This window comes from Heterocephalus glaber, unplaced genomic scaffold (assembly GCF_053883595.1).
Source record: "Heterocephalus glaber isolate CG9 unplaced genomic scaffold, H.glaber_assembly_v1.0 deba00000331, whole genome shotgun sequence".
NCBI classification, from domain to species: Eukaryota; Metazoa; Chordata; class Mammalia; order Rodentia; family Bathyergidae; genus Heterocephalus; species Heterocephalus glaber.
The window spans coordinates 44,523,736-44,540,111 of NW_028258142.1; the positions used below are offsets into that span (position 1 = coordinate 44,523,736).

Consider the following 16,376-nt stretch of genomic DNA (forward strand, 5'->3'; position numbering starts at 1 on the left):
AAGTCCAGAGTCCCCAAGGGCTTTCTGTCCTGACATTTTTCTCTGGAAGCACTTTAACTGTCTCCTATGTGAGCCATCACATTTAAGATCATCAGCAGAAACATCATATGATGAAATTTAGTTCAGGATTTTTCTCTTTCTCCACAAAACACAATGAAAGTCATCTGACCAAAAAGCTATACATTTCCTGCTGAGAGAGAAATATAGACCCTATTTCAGAACAATTCAGAATATAGACCCTATTTCAGAAACAATTTCAAATGGAAACCAAAAACATCTTTTTGTTTTTGTCATGCTCATTAAGTGGTCACTCCAGTCTTGGATCTAGCTTACAAATCTTTGTTTGGGGGGAACTTAGATGGTGACAGCCATGCCCTATAACCCTAGTATGATGCCAGTTTTCAAATGGAAACTAAAACCAATTCCCTTTCTTTATGAAGTCTATTTCATTGTTGCAGTCTATTGTGTTTAACAAAAAAACTTCTCATGAGCCAGAATTTGGAAATGGCTGTTTATAGCTGTTTTACAAAAATCACAGCCAATGATTAGAAACAGAAATGCCATCGGTTATAATTGAATATATAATGGATCCACCTCTTCAATATGATATGTTTTAACTCTAATTTGAATTTTAAATTTTGTAGCATTTTGTAAATGAGCTCCTGCTTATATTTCCCATTCCACAAAACAAGGCAGGGATCCTGTGTCTTATTGTAGAACCCTCTGGAATCAGTTTGGTGAACTTTTCAATATAATTGTCCCTCAGTATCCATGAGGGACTGGTTATAGAGCCCTGGGGATACCAAAACCCTTGGATGGCCAAGATTCTTAAACAAAATGGCATAGTGTCTACATATAAATTATGCACATCCTCCTGTATACTATAAGTCATCTCTTGACTACTTATAATACCTAATACAATGTAAATGCTATGTATAGTTGTATTGCTTACAGAATAATACCAAGAAAAAATCTGTACAGGTTCAGTATAGATGTGGTTCCATCTGCAGTTGGTAGAATCTGTAGAAGTAGAATCTACTTTGTAAAACTAGGCAAATGTTTACCCATCAGCTAGGTATTCAAGTCTTTTAAGAAATAGCTACCTGCTTCAGTTAAGAATGGAACTTTGGGCTATGAAGAAGGCAGAAGCCAAAATCTCATTGCCAACCAAATCACTAACCAAATCATAGTGGAACCAAAGAAGAGGGAGGCAAGTGAACCATTCATTTTGGATCTTCTTGAGGACACTTAGCCTTGCTGTTTCCTTTGTAAAAAGGAAGTTAGAAGTGCTTTCATTGCCAACCTATTACTCCTTTTCATCCCTCTCAATGCTGAGTCAACAACAGCCTCTTCCCAGCAACTTCCAAGGGCAATGAGCAACCACAAGAAGTCCACAGCACAACCAGCCAAGTGGGTGCAGGAGGGGTGGAGAAGAAGGCTGGCCAATTGGATCAGTGGGTCAGGGGGTAGTGTCAGCAAAACAGGCTGCAGGTAACTCTTGGCAAACATAGAATGCTGTCTTAGGTTGTGGGTACCTCTTGGAAAACACAGAATGCTCTCTTATTCCTGGCTGTTCATCTCTTAAATGCCAGGCAGAATGTAGAAACTGGAAAGAGGCATGTGGCTGGCTTAGCACCACATGGTACCAGTAAGGAAAAATCAGGATTTGGGCACACCAAGAGAGGGTATCCAGGACTACACTCCTAGGAGCTATTTTCTAGACAAGACAAAAGCTGATTCACTTTCAAGTGAAGAACAGGACTAACTGGGCTTTATTTTTTATATTAGCTCTCAGCAGTTTGGCTTTACAAATGAGAAAGCTTTAATTCTGACTTGACAGAGTCCCTAGGGTTCGAAATGATTTAGATTCACATTCTTGTTGGGACTGGACAGAAATAGACACTGGGGTAAAGGCCAATGAGCAAGAAGAGGGAAGTAGTTTAAAAAACTAGATGTGGCTTTTAAAAGAAGAATGACCAATTATAGCTCCCCTAACTGACCCTTAAGCATCACACAGCAATGACAGGCACTACCTTTTGAAAAGGGCACTCTTGTTCGCAGGATGCTACACAGTGTTGGATTCAGAACTGGTCCTTACTGTCAGGTCAGGAAGCCTGATTTAGGCTCCGAAAGATTAACAGATGAAGCAGCACATGGAGTTAGACTTGATCCATGACAATAAGCTCTTTGATGTTTATATCACTTTACAAAGTGCTTTCTCATACCCCAAGTACCTGAGATGCTTTTGGAATATACCCTAAATCATAAGGGTTTTAAATTGCTTAAGATATGCAAAAGGAGGCATTACTAATGCATTGAATCATGAAAAAAATACAATCTGAAAGAGTATCTCACAATTTCTTCATCAGTGTTCGTGAACCATTACTTTCCATTTGATGCCCAATGATTTCGTGTGTTTTCTATGTAAAAAAGTGGATGTAACATCTCTGTTAGCCATGCCTACAGGTTCCCAAACATTTATAAAAATTAAAAAACTAGATGCATATGTAATGTTTATAGGATGCTAAATATATGGCTATTAGGAAACATCTAGATAGCTGAAGTGTGCTGCTGGCTCGGGAGATTATCCAAAGAAATATCCCTTCAATGAATGGCTTTGTAAAAGCACTGAGCTTAAAGTTCAAATAGCTGAAGTTCCAAGTATTACTATTACCATAATCCCTGATGGTAAGATTAAATAAACAGATCTTCTACATTTGGTAAGTCAGCAAGTTCACCTTTTTCTAGTTAACACTGGGCTGTCCTATGACTAACCTTTGTGTCTCTTCCTCAGGTTATCTGATTCTTTGATGGCTACTTTGCATATTAATAAACTGGTATCTCATTATGTAGCTTACACCCAGCATGTGACACAGGAAAACTATCCCAAAGATCACATTTTTATAGCACTGGACTTTTTACCAAATAGCCAAAGCAACATGAAGAAGGGTACTTTAGAGTGAATACATCTCTTCTTCCCTACCCCACTGAAAATCAAGAAACATGTGGGAGCCCAGCAGTACCTTTGTGACAGACAGTTCCTTGGATTTAGACTCAAACAGGTGCTCCAGTCTGGAAGTATCCACCTTAATGGGTTCCAGTTTTGACCACAGGAATTCTCTGCAATGGCGGTTGTTCTTACATGGCCATTCAAAAGGCCGGACTTCATTCCAGAACAGACGGATAGTCTTCTTTTTCTTAGTGAACATGGGCTGACCCCTGGGTACCTGGGACCACCCTAAGCCCTGAGGAGCGCTGAATGCTGGAGGAGGAGGAGCCAATAAATTACCAGGGACAGGAGGGGGAGGCACGATGTTCAACAGGGGTGGAGGGGGTGGGGGTGGCAAACCCAGAAAGGTGGGTGGGGGTGGGGGAGGTGGCCCTGGAGCCTCCCTGTGACCCACGTCCACATCCAGGACATCAATGTCATCTTCCTCCCCCAGGTCAGTGAAATCCATGTCTTGGATTTTGAGCTCCCTTGGATTAGCCATGAGCTGGTCCCAGATATAATCGGACTCAGTCTTCAGCTGTGTGGGCATTGTCTCTACGACCTTGTCATTGGATTCAGCATCAGGAGAGATGGAACTTCTCCCCAGGTCCCCGCTGTTGAATTTCTCTGCAAATGCTTTCACACTGCCTCGATTGTCCAGACAGCCTACATCCACCCTCCTGACGCTCTCTTCCTGGGCCTGAGAGTTGGCCTGCAAGGTGGATATCCTGGTGGCCAGGCTTGCCACCGTGTCCACCTCCTGCTCAGTCCTCCTGGTCTCACCCTCACTCTTCTCCTCATCATCCGTGGACTTTCTGTTATGGGCATACAGCATGTCCAGCATGAACCGTTTGTTGGTGAGGATGTCGCCACACTGTCCATTTACACCCACATCCTGAAGGCCTGGGGACCACAACTCTGAAAGAGCACAGGAGGAAGACAATGAGAAAGTTGCAAGGGACGGCAATTCCATGAACCAGTTAGGTAAGGAAAGGGCTGAACACACAGGAGGGACTTCTGAGAAGACATGAAATAAAGCAATCAAAGCAGAAGGGGGTCACGGCTGATGACCTGCTCTGGGACTAGAACTCTTCCTGGTATGACATTGTTCCTGGATCCCACCTGAACTCATGGGAGAAATTTCCCTCACCTCTCTTGTCTTTCCATACCAGCTAGTCAGGAACCACCCTGATATGGGTAACTAAGAGCTAGGTCTCCATCCCAGCCAGACAAGGGGAGGCAAGGAAGCAATTCCCTGGCTCAGGGCATGTGTTGGAAGGGCTGTTTGTTTACCTCTCTCTGCAGCCCCAAACCTGAAATTACACAAACCATACCACTGGCTGCACTTGAAGTTCATGGTCACTCATCTCCAAGCGGCTTAATCCCTCTACTCCTTCTCCTAAATGACTTTCCATACCTTTCCTCTTTCTTCTAACTTACCCACCCATCTCATACTCCTGAGTATATATAAGCTTTTCAGACAAATCCGAGATCTTCCAGAGCTCTACTCCACCTCCACCTCCTCATCTGCACCTGAACCGTAGGACACGGCCTCTTCTGTGACTGCCCACAAACCGTCCCTCTTAGCAGAACTCGGCCACTCCATTGGTGCAGTAAGAAACCACCAGAGTGGTTCTGTCCTGCACCCCCTGTCCCCTTCCCATTAATCCTTCTGGCATAAAAATCGTGCAATTTCTCCAACCTTAAAGAAAGTGGACTCTCTTGACCCCACTTATACCTCCAACTATCACCCAATTTTCCTCCTTTCCTTTAAGGTAAAGCTGTTTCTAAGAGTTATTTTGCTCAATGCCTCTAATTTCTCTCTCTTTATTCTCTCTAGATTTCAATCAAATGGAATTTTTTCTCCCACCTCCCTGTGAATCTGCTTCTTTCCATGGCACTAACTTTCACATGGTACTAGTCTCAGCTGATCACTTCCTCATCCTTCACGCACATCTTCCAGGATATGACACTGACCTGGTTTGTTTCCTCTTTCCTGGCTGCTCCTTCCCAGTCTCCTTTCTGGCTCCTCCTTATCTCTAACTTTTACACATTCTCGGACTTCTTTTCTCCACCCACATTCACTCTTGTAGTCATCACCTTATCTTGTCTCAGATTTGAAGTACCACCCACCCCTTACCAGAGCTGCTTCTCCTGCTATTGTCTGCTATTTCATCTACTTTGCTGACAATTCTGAAAACTTCAGAATCATCCTTGACTCCTGTACTTTCATCCTGTATATCCAGTGTAGCAACACATCCTGTGGCCTAAACTTTCATGTTATATCTAGAATCCGGCCACTTTTCTCATCACTTCCACTGCTACAACCCAGGACCAAGCCATCATGGATCTCCCTGTAAACAAATGGACTGCTTTGGGGCCAGGAGACTGAGGCAGATAAGTGGTGAGTCTTTTTACCATTTCTTGTGAAATGTGGGGTTTTCTTATTTTGGCAACAGGAAAAAAAGAACATATTTCAGGTAGTACTTTTTATAAATGCTGTCTTTCTTGCCTATTCTCTTCATTCATTTATGTCTTCTTTTATCATTTTATAGTATCCCTCTTTGCCCTTACTAATTTCCTTTGCTCCCAAAATCTGATATTAATTACTCCTACTTTTCTTTGATTAATGTTTGAATATATCTTTTCCCAAACATTAATTTTTAATCTTCCCATGTCTTTGTTTACAATTGGTTTTGGTTTTTGTTTGCTTTTAATCTACTTTGATAGTCTCTTGTCTTTTATTATAAAGTAACTACTGAAATGATAGGGCTTAAGTCTGCAATTTGTTTTGTTTTGTTTTATCCCTTTGGTTCAGTTTCTATTTCTCCTTTCTTTGTCTCCTCTGGGTTACCTGAACATTTTTTACAAATTCATATAGCTTTTTTCATAGTGTTTTAAAGTATATGACTTCCTCTTTAATAAATGGTGCTGGGGCTGGAGATTCAGCTCAATGGTTCTGCTGCCAGCCTCGCAGGCACAAGGACCTGAGTTTGAGCCCCAGTACCAAAAATAAAGAAATAAATAAATGGTGCTGGAAAAATTGGGTTTCAACTTGCCAAAGATTAAAACTAGACCTATATTTTTCACCATGCACTCAACTAAAATCGAAATGGATTAAAGACCTAAATATTAAAACAGAAACTCTGATTCAGCTAGAACAGAGGTTAGGTAGAACTCTTGAAGACATTGGTGTAGGAAAAGATTTTATGAACAAAACCTTAGTTGCCCATGAACTAGCACAAATAATTAATGAGTGGGATCTCTTCTTATTAAAAAGCTTCTGCACAGCAAGAGAAACCACCAATAGTGTGAAGAGACAACCCACAATGTGGGAAAAAATCTTCACCTGCTGTCCCTCAGACAAAAGTCTACTATCTCGAATCTATAAAGAATTTAAAAAATCCTCCAAAATTTAAAAGACCCAATCCAAAAATGGGCATCTGAAATGAACAGACATTTCTCAAACAAAGAAGTAGAAATAGCAAAGAAACATATGAAAAAATGTTCAACATCACTGGTCATTGGAGAGATACAAATGAAAACAATGCTGAGATTCCACCTCACTCCAGAAAGAATGGCTGCTATCATGAAATCAATCAATAACAAATGCTGGTGGGGCTGTGGGGAAAGAGGAACCCTGCTCCACTGCTGGTGGGAGTGTCGATTGGTGCAACCACTGTGAAAATCAGTATAGAGATACCTCAACGAGCTAGGACTGGAAGTCCCATTTGACCCTGCTATTCCCCTGCTGGCTATCTTCCCTAAAGTATTAAAAGAATCATACCACAGTGACATTATGTGTACCCATGTTCATAGCAGCACAATTATAAAAGCTAAAACTTGGAAACAGCCCACATGCCCATCAACTGGAGACTGGATAAAGAAAATGTGGTTTTTAAAAATAAAATGGAGTACTACTCAGCCATAAAAAATGAGAAATTAGAGACATTTATAGCTAAATGGATGCACATTGAGGCGATACCTTTAAGTGAAATAAACAGGGCACATGTGTAAATATGGAATAGTTTCTCTAGTGTGAGAAACTGAAACTGTAAATAAGGACTAAAAGGTATAATAGATAATGTGAAACAGGAAGAAAAGGGGCAAAGGGGAAGGGGAAGTGGGAGGGGTAGGGGAAAGGAAAAAAGGGAATGGAATTAATGTGAGAAAAGGAAAAAATGGAAACAAAGTCTTTGTAAAGAGGGAGGGATGGAGGGGTTGAAGGGAGGCCAGGGGAATGGGGAAAAATAAGAACCAAGAGAGATTATATAAAGGTGCAAATTTCCAATGATGAATGTCATTATATTGTATATCTAAAATGTACCAATAAAATAATATTTAAAAAAAAGAAAATTGCATTTAACTTCCTGATGTTAAATCAAAGTTTTTTGATCAAGGTCAGTTCTAATTGGGCCCTGTTCTTATGAAAAAAAAAAAAGTATATGACTTCATATAGTTTTCTTAGTGGTTGCTCTAGGTATTATAATATAAACACTAACATATCACAGTCTATTAATACTGATGTTTTACCACTTCTATCTAGTTCCTTTTATTCTCCACACTTTTTAAATAAAATTATCTGAAGTATTTCTTCTATATACAGAGAGCACTGTATAGAACAGTACTACAATTTTTGTTTCAATCTTCAAATATGATTTCACAAACCTCTAAGAAAGCAGTCCATTTAACTGACACCAATTTCTACTCATTCTGTTGTTCTGCATTTACAGAGGAGACATCTGCTGTCACCTGAATTGGGGTCCCCGACTGGTAACACATTTCTTTTTAGCTTTTTTTAAAACCTTTGTTTTCTCTTATTTTTCAGAAGTTTATCATTTGTCTTGGTGTGGATGTCTTTGAATTTGTTCTGTTTGGGGTCTACTTCGCTTCTGAAATCTGTAAGATTATGCCTTCTGACAAAGTGGCTTTGGCTGTTATTCCTTCAAACATTTTTTCAAGTCTGCACCCTTTTCCTCCTGCTCCGTAGACTGCAGCGATGTGGGTCCCAGAGCTATTCTTACAGCTTCTCACGCCTTTAGGGGACTATAAGGTTTCTATTTATTCTTTTCCACCTACTTTTCTGTTACTTAGATTTAATAGTTGCTACTGATTGGTTTTTTAGTTAACTGATTATTTCCTTTGCTTTTTCCAATCTATTAAGGCTGTCACAGTTTTTTATTTTGGTTTACATATTTTTCAGTTCTATAATATCCTTGTGGTTCTTTTTTATATATTATACTTCTTTGGTAAAATATTTTTATTTTATTCATGGATTTCTTGGGCTAGTGAAGGATTATTATGATGGCTGCTTCAAAACCCTTGTCACACAGTTCCAACATTTGGGTCGTTTCAGAGTTGGCATTTGTTTATTGTCTTTTCCCATTCCAGTACAAATGCTCAAGTTCTTGATAAGACAAATGATTTTCAATTATAGTCTAGACATTTGGATAGCATCTGTAACTTTTGCATACTATTTACCTTTTTCTTTTAGTAGGCAGTCATCCTTTGTAGGTATACTTTACAGGCCTTGGTGAAGGCCTTTAGTTCTCTAATGCATGACACTGTCACTACCCCAGCAAGGGTACCAACTAACACTGCCTCATTATAGATGAGGAGGGTAGAATCAGTCTCCACAGCCCCTGGCCCACCGGTATCTTCCTGGGGACAGTGGGCCACTGACTCACATTGAGTTGCTACTTCCAAGGAGAAGTAGAGGCTCAGTTCCCAATATTCCCCTTTGACTCTGAGCTGGGAAGAACACAGAGCAGATGAGGTCTACCTCCAACGTAATTATGAATTTCATCTTCTTTGTACCAGTTGGGGATGGAGGATCACTCAGCTGCCAACAAGAAGGGGCCAGGCACCTTTTTATTCATTTGCTTACTGATGATTTTGTGAGATTGATCATAAAGCTGACATTCAAATGTCACATAGAAAAGTTGTACAAGTATTATAACAAAAGGTAAAGAAGGCTTTGATGAAACTTCTCACACTAATGCTGTAAAATAGAACATGTGAAACAAAGAAAACAAACATTGCCCAGTTAGAACAAGGTGAGTCTCTTTTAAGCCCTACAAATCCCTTTTTCATAACAGACATAGACATCAGAAGTAAGATTGGGAATAAGTTTAACTGTCACAAAGTTCCTTTGTGATTTAACTGAGAACATTTTGAAAATCAAAAGCTTTTTGGAGCTGCCCTGACTTAACTGCTGAAGGTACCTGTGAGCAGTGAGATTTTTTTAGGAACCATAATAATCTACAGCAAATAAACATGACCAGATCTCTTCACAACATTGAGGTAAAGCAGAAAAATCACTGTGAAACCTTGATTCCTGAGCCTGTGAACTTGGACACCGTCCACTTATGATAGAAAGTCAATGGTTCTTAACTGGGAACAGAGTCTCCATTTTTGGGAAGTTGTACTTATTTGGAAGAATATTGTGCAATCTGATCCAAGAAAGTTCTGTTCCATGTCTTATTTTCACTAATCCAACTTGCTGATATGTTTTAGGGCTGCTAAACCCTGATATGATGAATAATTCCTAAAGCTCTTCAAAATACATAAAACATAATTCAGGCCAAACTGATCAAGAAGACTTACTCTATACCCTGTACTTTGACCGTAATTCTACCAAATGTGAATAATACTAGCAGAATTTGGGAGAGTAACTATAATTGGACTTTGAAAGAAATTAAGTAAATATCAGTATATGTGATACTTGGTACATATATCTTCAACCGAAGACACAGGATTATCAGTGCAATAATTTCTAAGATATAAACTAATAAAGTCTTTCAGTCCTTCTTTACTGCATTATAGTGACTAGTAATATAAAATATACAATCTAGTAGTGTATCCTAATTGGGAAAAACTGAAATAGTAACTATTTTAGACCAGGCTGTTGATTGACAGGTCTAATGGGAGACTGAATGGTTTTATTTATTCATTCTATTTTCATTCGCTTGTCTATGATTCAGAGACAATATATTTTTCCATCCAGAAATGATCAGGCTAAGCATGGGTCATGGCACTGGCTAGCAAGTCCTCATGTTGCCTTGGGACTTGAGTGTGTCCCTAATGTATGTAGTTTAAGGAAGGCTAGCCCATAAGCTAGGTCTCCACTGGTGAGGGCTGGTAGTGAAGGAAGGCAGCATTGTACCACCCTAATAGGAGACATGACATGGGTGGGAAAATCAAACCCTATGGTGTTGCAGGTTGTACGAATCATTTACAGTTTCCATAACCTTCAGTGGCACCTTGCTAAGCCCTAGTGAGGTCTTTGTGGGCTAAACCCATAATTTAGCTTTCCACTTGGTTCCTAATCATAAAGTCCCCACTCACAGGTAAACTGAAAGAACATCCATGAGGAAAACCATGTGCATTATACTAAAGAAAAGAGTGGTCCTGGGTATAATGTAGAAAATGATTTAAATTCTGTATATTTCAGTTTAGTATATCAACCTGACTTTAACACAGTGTGAAATACAACATTTTAGAAGTCATTCAATTCATTTAATAAATCTATTCTGGTCTAAAAGGTTCGGTTACCGTGTTTTAACACACTTTATTAAAAAAGTTTTAAGGGAGTAGATGCTAACATGATATGTCTCTAAGCTGAATCAGAAACTGAAAATGGCTACATTTATTACAAACAACAAAACAAATAGAGGAAAATGAAGAATTTCGGGGCTCATTCCTCAAGAAAATCCTCATTATCTGACCCTTTTTGCCATCTATGGAGGTGGGAGCTATAACAGCATGGCAGAGGTTTGGGGGTGGCCTCTCTATGAGGCAGGAGGTTGTAGGCCACATTCCTCACCCCTGCCCCAGCAGGTCACCTCTGGGCAAACCAGGTCCTCTGCCCAGTGTTTCCTGGAAAGTGCCGATGAGAAAGGGGCTTATTTACCAGCTTCCCTGTTCCTGGAGAGCTTGTCCTCTTTCTCCTCCCTTTCCAACGTACTGCTGGAGGATGAGATGCTGGAGGCGGAGCAGTTGTCTCTCTCATTCACCTCTTCATTCTGCCTCTCTTTCTCACTGAGGGAGACTCTTTCTTCTGGCTCTTGCTCCAGGGCCCTCACCCCTTCACTTTCTGCTTGCCTTTGGGCACAGGCTATGTTCTGGTTGGCTTCATCAGCAACCTGTCCCGCCTCTGCCTTGGCTTTAGGATCCCTGGCACTCACTGTTGGAGACAAGAATGGAGATGACATTGACAACAGGGTTTTCCTGGAGGTCATCTAAAATGTGAAAATGGACATGAGGTTAATTTCTCTGTCTTGCTGTGTGGTGGGCAGAAGCCTAAAGATGGCCCCCAAGATTCCTGGCTCCTCGTTATTTGGTTGAATACTAATGTGAAGGGGATGTGCAGGTGATGTGAAAGTTCTAAGTCAGCTGACTTTAAAATAAGATTAATTAGGTAGGCCCAATTCAGTCTGGTGAAACTTTTTTAATCAGAGCTTTACAATTAGCAACAGAAAAGAAAGTCAAAGAGATTATGAGCATGAGAAGCATCTCATTACAAGCATCTCACATATCCTGTTGGCTTTCAAGATGGAGGGGGCCATGCGACAGGAAGGTGGGGGCTTCTGGTAGCTAAGAACAAACCCTGGCTGACAGTCAGCAAGCAAAAGGGACCTCGGGTCTAAAAATACAGGGTTCTGCCAATACCTGAATGAGCCTGGAGGTAGATTCATCCCAGGGCCTCCTTGGCCAGCCTACCACAAGCTTGGTTCCAGCCTTGTGACAGCCAGGGCCAAGAATTAGGTTGGATCATGCTAGAGCCATGACCAAGGGTGAGCATGAGACAATAAAGAGGTACTGTTCTCTACCACTGCATTTGTGGTCATTTGTTATGCAGTAAGAAAAAAACTAATACATGGTCTGCTTCACAGAAAGAGTAAGAAAATACGAAAACACAGTGAATCAAGCTGACAAGTAGTAGCTTAATATCTTATAAGATCAGTGGCTAAACCAATAAATCCTATCACTGTTCATTTGGGATATGTTTGCTCATAATGTAAACTTAGTCCTTGATTTTGAAAACTACTTAAAAGAATCACTCAGGGGCATAGGACTATCTATAAATCTATCAAGGTTGAAGATTTGATCCTCATTCCTAGCAAAAGTGCTCATGTTCTCACTTGTGTGCTGCCCCAAGGAGCAGGGAGATGATGCTTCCTGGCTTATGCATGTTTTGAGCAAAGGTCTCAGCTGTGGCTGTGGATGGGCAGCAAAGTGATTGAGAACACAAAACTATGAGCCTACTGCCCCACGTACAGACAAGATAAGGATGGGTTTCTTCTGAGGGTGTTACCCTGGGCAACAAGGCCACACCACTGAAATCCTGGCAGTGTGCTCCAAGAACCTGTGCCCTAGGCAAACACTACTTGGAATGATAAAGAAAATCAGGCAGGATCTACATGTAGCAGGAATAAGAAGGGAGCCCCTGAGACCCCACAGGAGCAAGCAGATCAGACAGCTCTCCCTGTGGAGGCAACCATCCTGCTGGCTTGAATGCCAATAGCTGGCCATAGGGTATGCAGAGCCCTTCAGTGATCCAGGCTTCGGCATCACCATGGAGGAGAAAGCTTGGGCCTCACAGGGCATAGGACCCAGCAAGAAGTCACTCTTCCAGGACTCCCAGGGGCAGCACCCTTGCCTCTTCTTGTGTGCTTTCCAGCAGCACACAAGGCAGGGAGCCCAGTAGGGAGGGAAGTAGATGCAGCCTTTCCTGGCATTCCTATGTGGTTTCCAAACCCTGTGGGAATCCTACAGTGCCCTTTAGATAGGAATTGGGGTGGAGGAGCAAAATCACTCTGCCTGTCTGGGGTTTGATTTTACCTGTGCTGCTTTTGCTGTGGACCCTGGCCTAACACAGAAACTTGCTTCTAAGAGCCTGGGGGAGGGGACAGAGGTCCCTGTCTAGAGGTTGGCCCTGGAGGACACATATCAGAAACAGGTGATATGAGGGCATGCTTTTTGTTCCTGAGAACAGGTAAGCCATACGCTTTTTCTTAAAAGCAAAAACTGGGCTACAAAATGGGAGTAAACATGCCTTTCAGAAAAATCCTCTTTGGCATGAAAGAATTTTTATGGTAGTTTCTTTTTCATTTGATAATAGAATATTTAGCAAAGAGACACAAAACCCAAATAGTTTTACAAGCACAGCAAAAGCTGAGCTTTAGCAATGGCGGAGTCATCATCTGGTTGACAGAAAGAGTATGTGTTTGCACACATTTACTTCAGAAGAGCCACATCAAAACAAACATGTGTTCCCCACAGACCAGCATGTGGCATGCAGTTGAGTTTTCAGTGGCAGGCATCTGGGGAACGCTGGTGAGGGTGCCTCCCTTGTGGTGGCACTGTCACTGGCAGGGACAGCCAGGTCCTCACCATTCTCTGGAGGTTGGGGAAGCAGAGTCAGGAGGATCCAAGGTTGCCAGCTGCTTGATTTCAGCCTCCATGGACCCACTGGTGTGTCTCATTCCACCTAACACATGGGATTCGAGCAGCGACTTGGCCCCCTGACTGGCCAAAGGGCTGCTTGGATAGGTATGTTAAGGGACATGCAAGCACTGAAAAAGTCATACACTTTTGGGACAAAACAGTACAATTTCATCCTGATATGTTAGAACCTAACTTCATGGAGTTAGACATTTAGATGTGTGATTCCCAACACTGGGCAGATTTCTTTTTCTCATGATTAGCCAGGAAGAGTCATCTCCAAAGCTGCTTCCCTCTTGCCTGGAACACATGACTCAGTGTCTGTAAGTTCTGACTATAACACTGTGGCATGTGAGGCTGTCCTAATGATGAACAAGTCAAACAGTGGTCATACATGTTCAAGTCAAGCAAAATAAGCAGGAATTGAGCATGAAGGTGATAAATAGGAGCAAACATGGATAAGGCCTTGTTCCTGAGTGGCCCCATGGTAAGGCAACATCGATGTCATCAACCTCATATATATCCCTGCTTTCAGAGAGCTTACCATGTGGCTAGGGACACAGTGGTTTGGGTGGGGAGGGCACTGGACACAGTGACAGGGAATAGAGAGAGAGCAGTCAGACTCCAGGGTAGAGCCCTTCTCTGTCTTAAACACAGGGACAAGGGCAAAAGGTCCCAGGGCCATGCCTAACCACTTTCTCATGTGAGCCCCACATAGTCCCGAGGCCAGTGTTGACTCGCAAAGCAAAGTTCTTGTCAATAGGAAGCATCCAGGGTGCCCTCAAGACTCTACAACAAATTGTAGAATGTTCTTCTACCCTCTTTCCCCTTCTCTTTCATCAGGACCTCCCTTGCTGGCACTCCCTTCTGCATATGCACAACCATTCCTTTTGAGTCACTGTTTCCAAGTCAGGCCTGCTGCCCTGTGGACAGATATAGGAAACGTATCACCTAGCCTCAGAACCCCCAGGAAACAGGAGGAATCATGTGAAGTCTGCAGTCTAACTGGCATTAAGTTCTTAGTCAACAAGTAGGGGTGAAAACAGGGTTTACAACTCCCAGCTTCAACTAGTCCCAGCAGTTAATGCGCCTCTGTCTGGCTCAACAGTGTTGTCAGTGGTGACACAAGGATACACCAGGCAGACTTGGCTCTGGCATCATGGAAGCTGCAGAGGGCAGAAAGAAAAGATCTTGAACATCCTGCCATGGTTGCTGTATGGCACAGGCAGGTAGGTGAGCCCTACCTTCAATGGGCATAGGGAAACCCCAGCCTTTCAGCTCCCATCAAACACAATAAAAAATATTTACCAATGAGATGGATGTTCTAAGGTCTAAAGCATGTTGTCTTGGCAAGTTGGGGCAAGGGTCTGTCATAAGGCCTAGGCCTAGGATCTGTCATAAGTCTCTAAGCCAAAAAGACATTTAAACAGAGTCTCCGAGTATAAGAAGGAGCTAAAGGGCAGGGATAATAATGGCCATGAGAATATCCTGGGAAGAGGGAAAAGAACCCAGAAACTTGGAGTACACAGGTGGGAAGGAAGTAAAAGATGCCCAGTATGGCTACAGCTCAGTGAGCCAGGGGAGTTGGACAACGTCTGGGGCTGTGACAATGAACCTGTTTGCTGAGATAAGGAACAGGAAACTTTGCTCTAAGGGCAGTGATGGCTGCTTCAGTGAGAGACAGACCACATATCCTCTGAGAGGATCCCTGTCTACACCTGTCACAGACAAAGCATGCTTTCTTCTGGGAAGAGCTTGGATGTGCCCACAAGCTACAGGTCAGCACCAGTCAATGTGGAACAAAGAGGCCAGGAAGCAGACTCCACAGCGGGGCGGGGGGGGGGGGAAGGAGGGGGAGGAGGAGGAGGAGGGAAAAGAAGAAATGAAAATTAGGACAGCTCAACAGAAGAAGAGAACAAATAAGAATGTAGACCCACATGAGTAAGGGATTAAGACCCTGGACACTACTGGGAAGCCTTCCCTCCCTGACAGCAATGGGGGAGGAAATAGATTCACATTTCAGGACAGCATGAATGGTCACTGGGCATTTCAAATGAGCTATCCTCCGCAATCCTCACTTCCTCTCCATGGGAGTTTCTGGGATGACCCTCAGAAAGGCCAGGTCAGCAGAGAACAGCCAAGGATCATGTCGAAGTGGTCAGGGATCCCCTCCCCACCACATGCCTTTAAGGATCCCACAACAGTGTCTCCCTGAGGCAGGCTCAGGAATGATATGATGAAGCAAACACTGGAGGACAGGAGCCACCAGGGCCTCATGCTTGTCCACAACCCCCTTAGAGAGAAGGAGCTGTACCACGGAGAGGGGAGCTGACGAAGGGTATAGGCTGGTGCCCAGCAGACTTTCTCTCGGTGGAGCGTGAGTATGGAATTGAAAGGAGGACATGGCAAGGAAGACTTGGCACCATTCAAGAAGTCCAAAGTTGGAATCTGTCTTCCTGGACCAGAGCCCGAGAGTGCAGACAGATGGGGTTCAGCATCGCCAGAATGTACTTAGCAAAGATCAGAAAAATGTATCTGGCCCGAATTGCATTGACCTGATTCAAAGGGTTTTAAACTAGATTGAGGAGAATATAAGGGAGGAGGAAATAAATCAAAATTAAACTAATTAAAAAGATAAGAGAATAGATTATTTATGCAAGCAGAAGAAATAATAGGAAAGAAGTCCATGCAGGAAATCAGGTTGTCACTATTCCCTGGGGAGGACCCAGAGTCACAAGGCAGCACCTGAAAGGAATTATTTATCCCAGGAAACAGATATTACAAGAGTAAAAGAGGCTGAGGGACCAAGACGAGAGCTCACTGACAGGAGAACCCAGGGAAAGAGGTAGCCAGGAAGCAGAAGCCCTGAGGATGTCAACCAGCTCCTCCCCATTCCAAAGTTAGCTAGGGAAGACATTCACTCTCACCCTTTTATTCTTTG

The 16,376-nt window shown here is 42.5% G+C and overlaps 1 protein-coding gene across 19 annotated transcripts in view; it reads right to left on the reverse strand.

Moving 5' to 3' along the window:
• Window positions 1–16,376, reverse strand: part of Fhod3 (formin homology 2 domain containing 3) — a 497,386-nt gene that overhangs the window by 57,417 nt on the left and 423,593 nt on the right. For 16 of the 19 annotated variants that reach the window (XM_021236693.2, XM_021236691.2, XM_021236688.2 and 13 more), the window contains 2 exons: window positions 10,902–11,174; window positions 3,024–3,907 (listed from right to left, as the gene is read on the reverse strand). In XM_021236693.2, the coding sequence (XP_021092352.1) occupies window positions 3,024–3,907; window positions 10,902–11,174 (1,157 nt within the window). The remainder of the gene's footprint in view (window positions 1–3,023; window positions 3,908–10,901; window positions 11,175–16,376) is intronic. The other 3 variants (XM_087189308.1, XM_087189306.1, XM_087189305.1) reach the window with 1 other exon arrangement.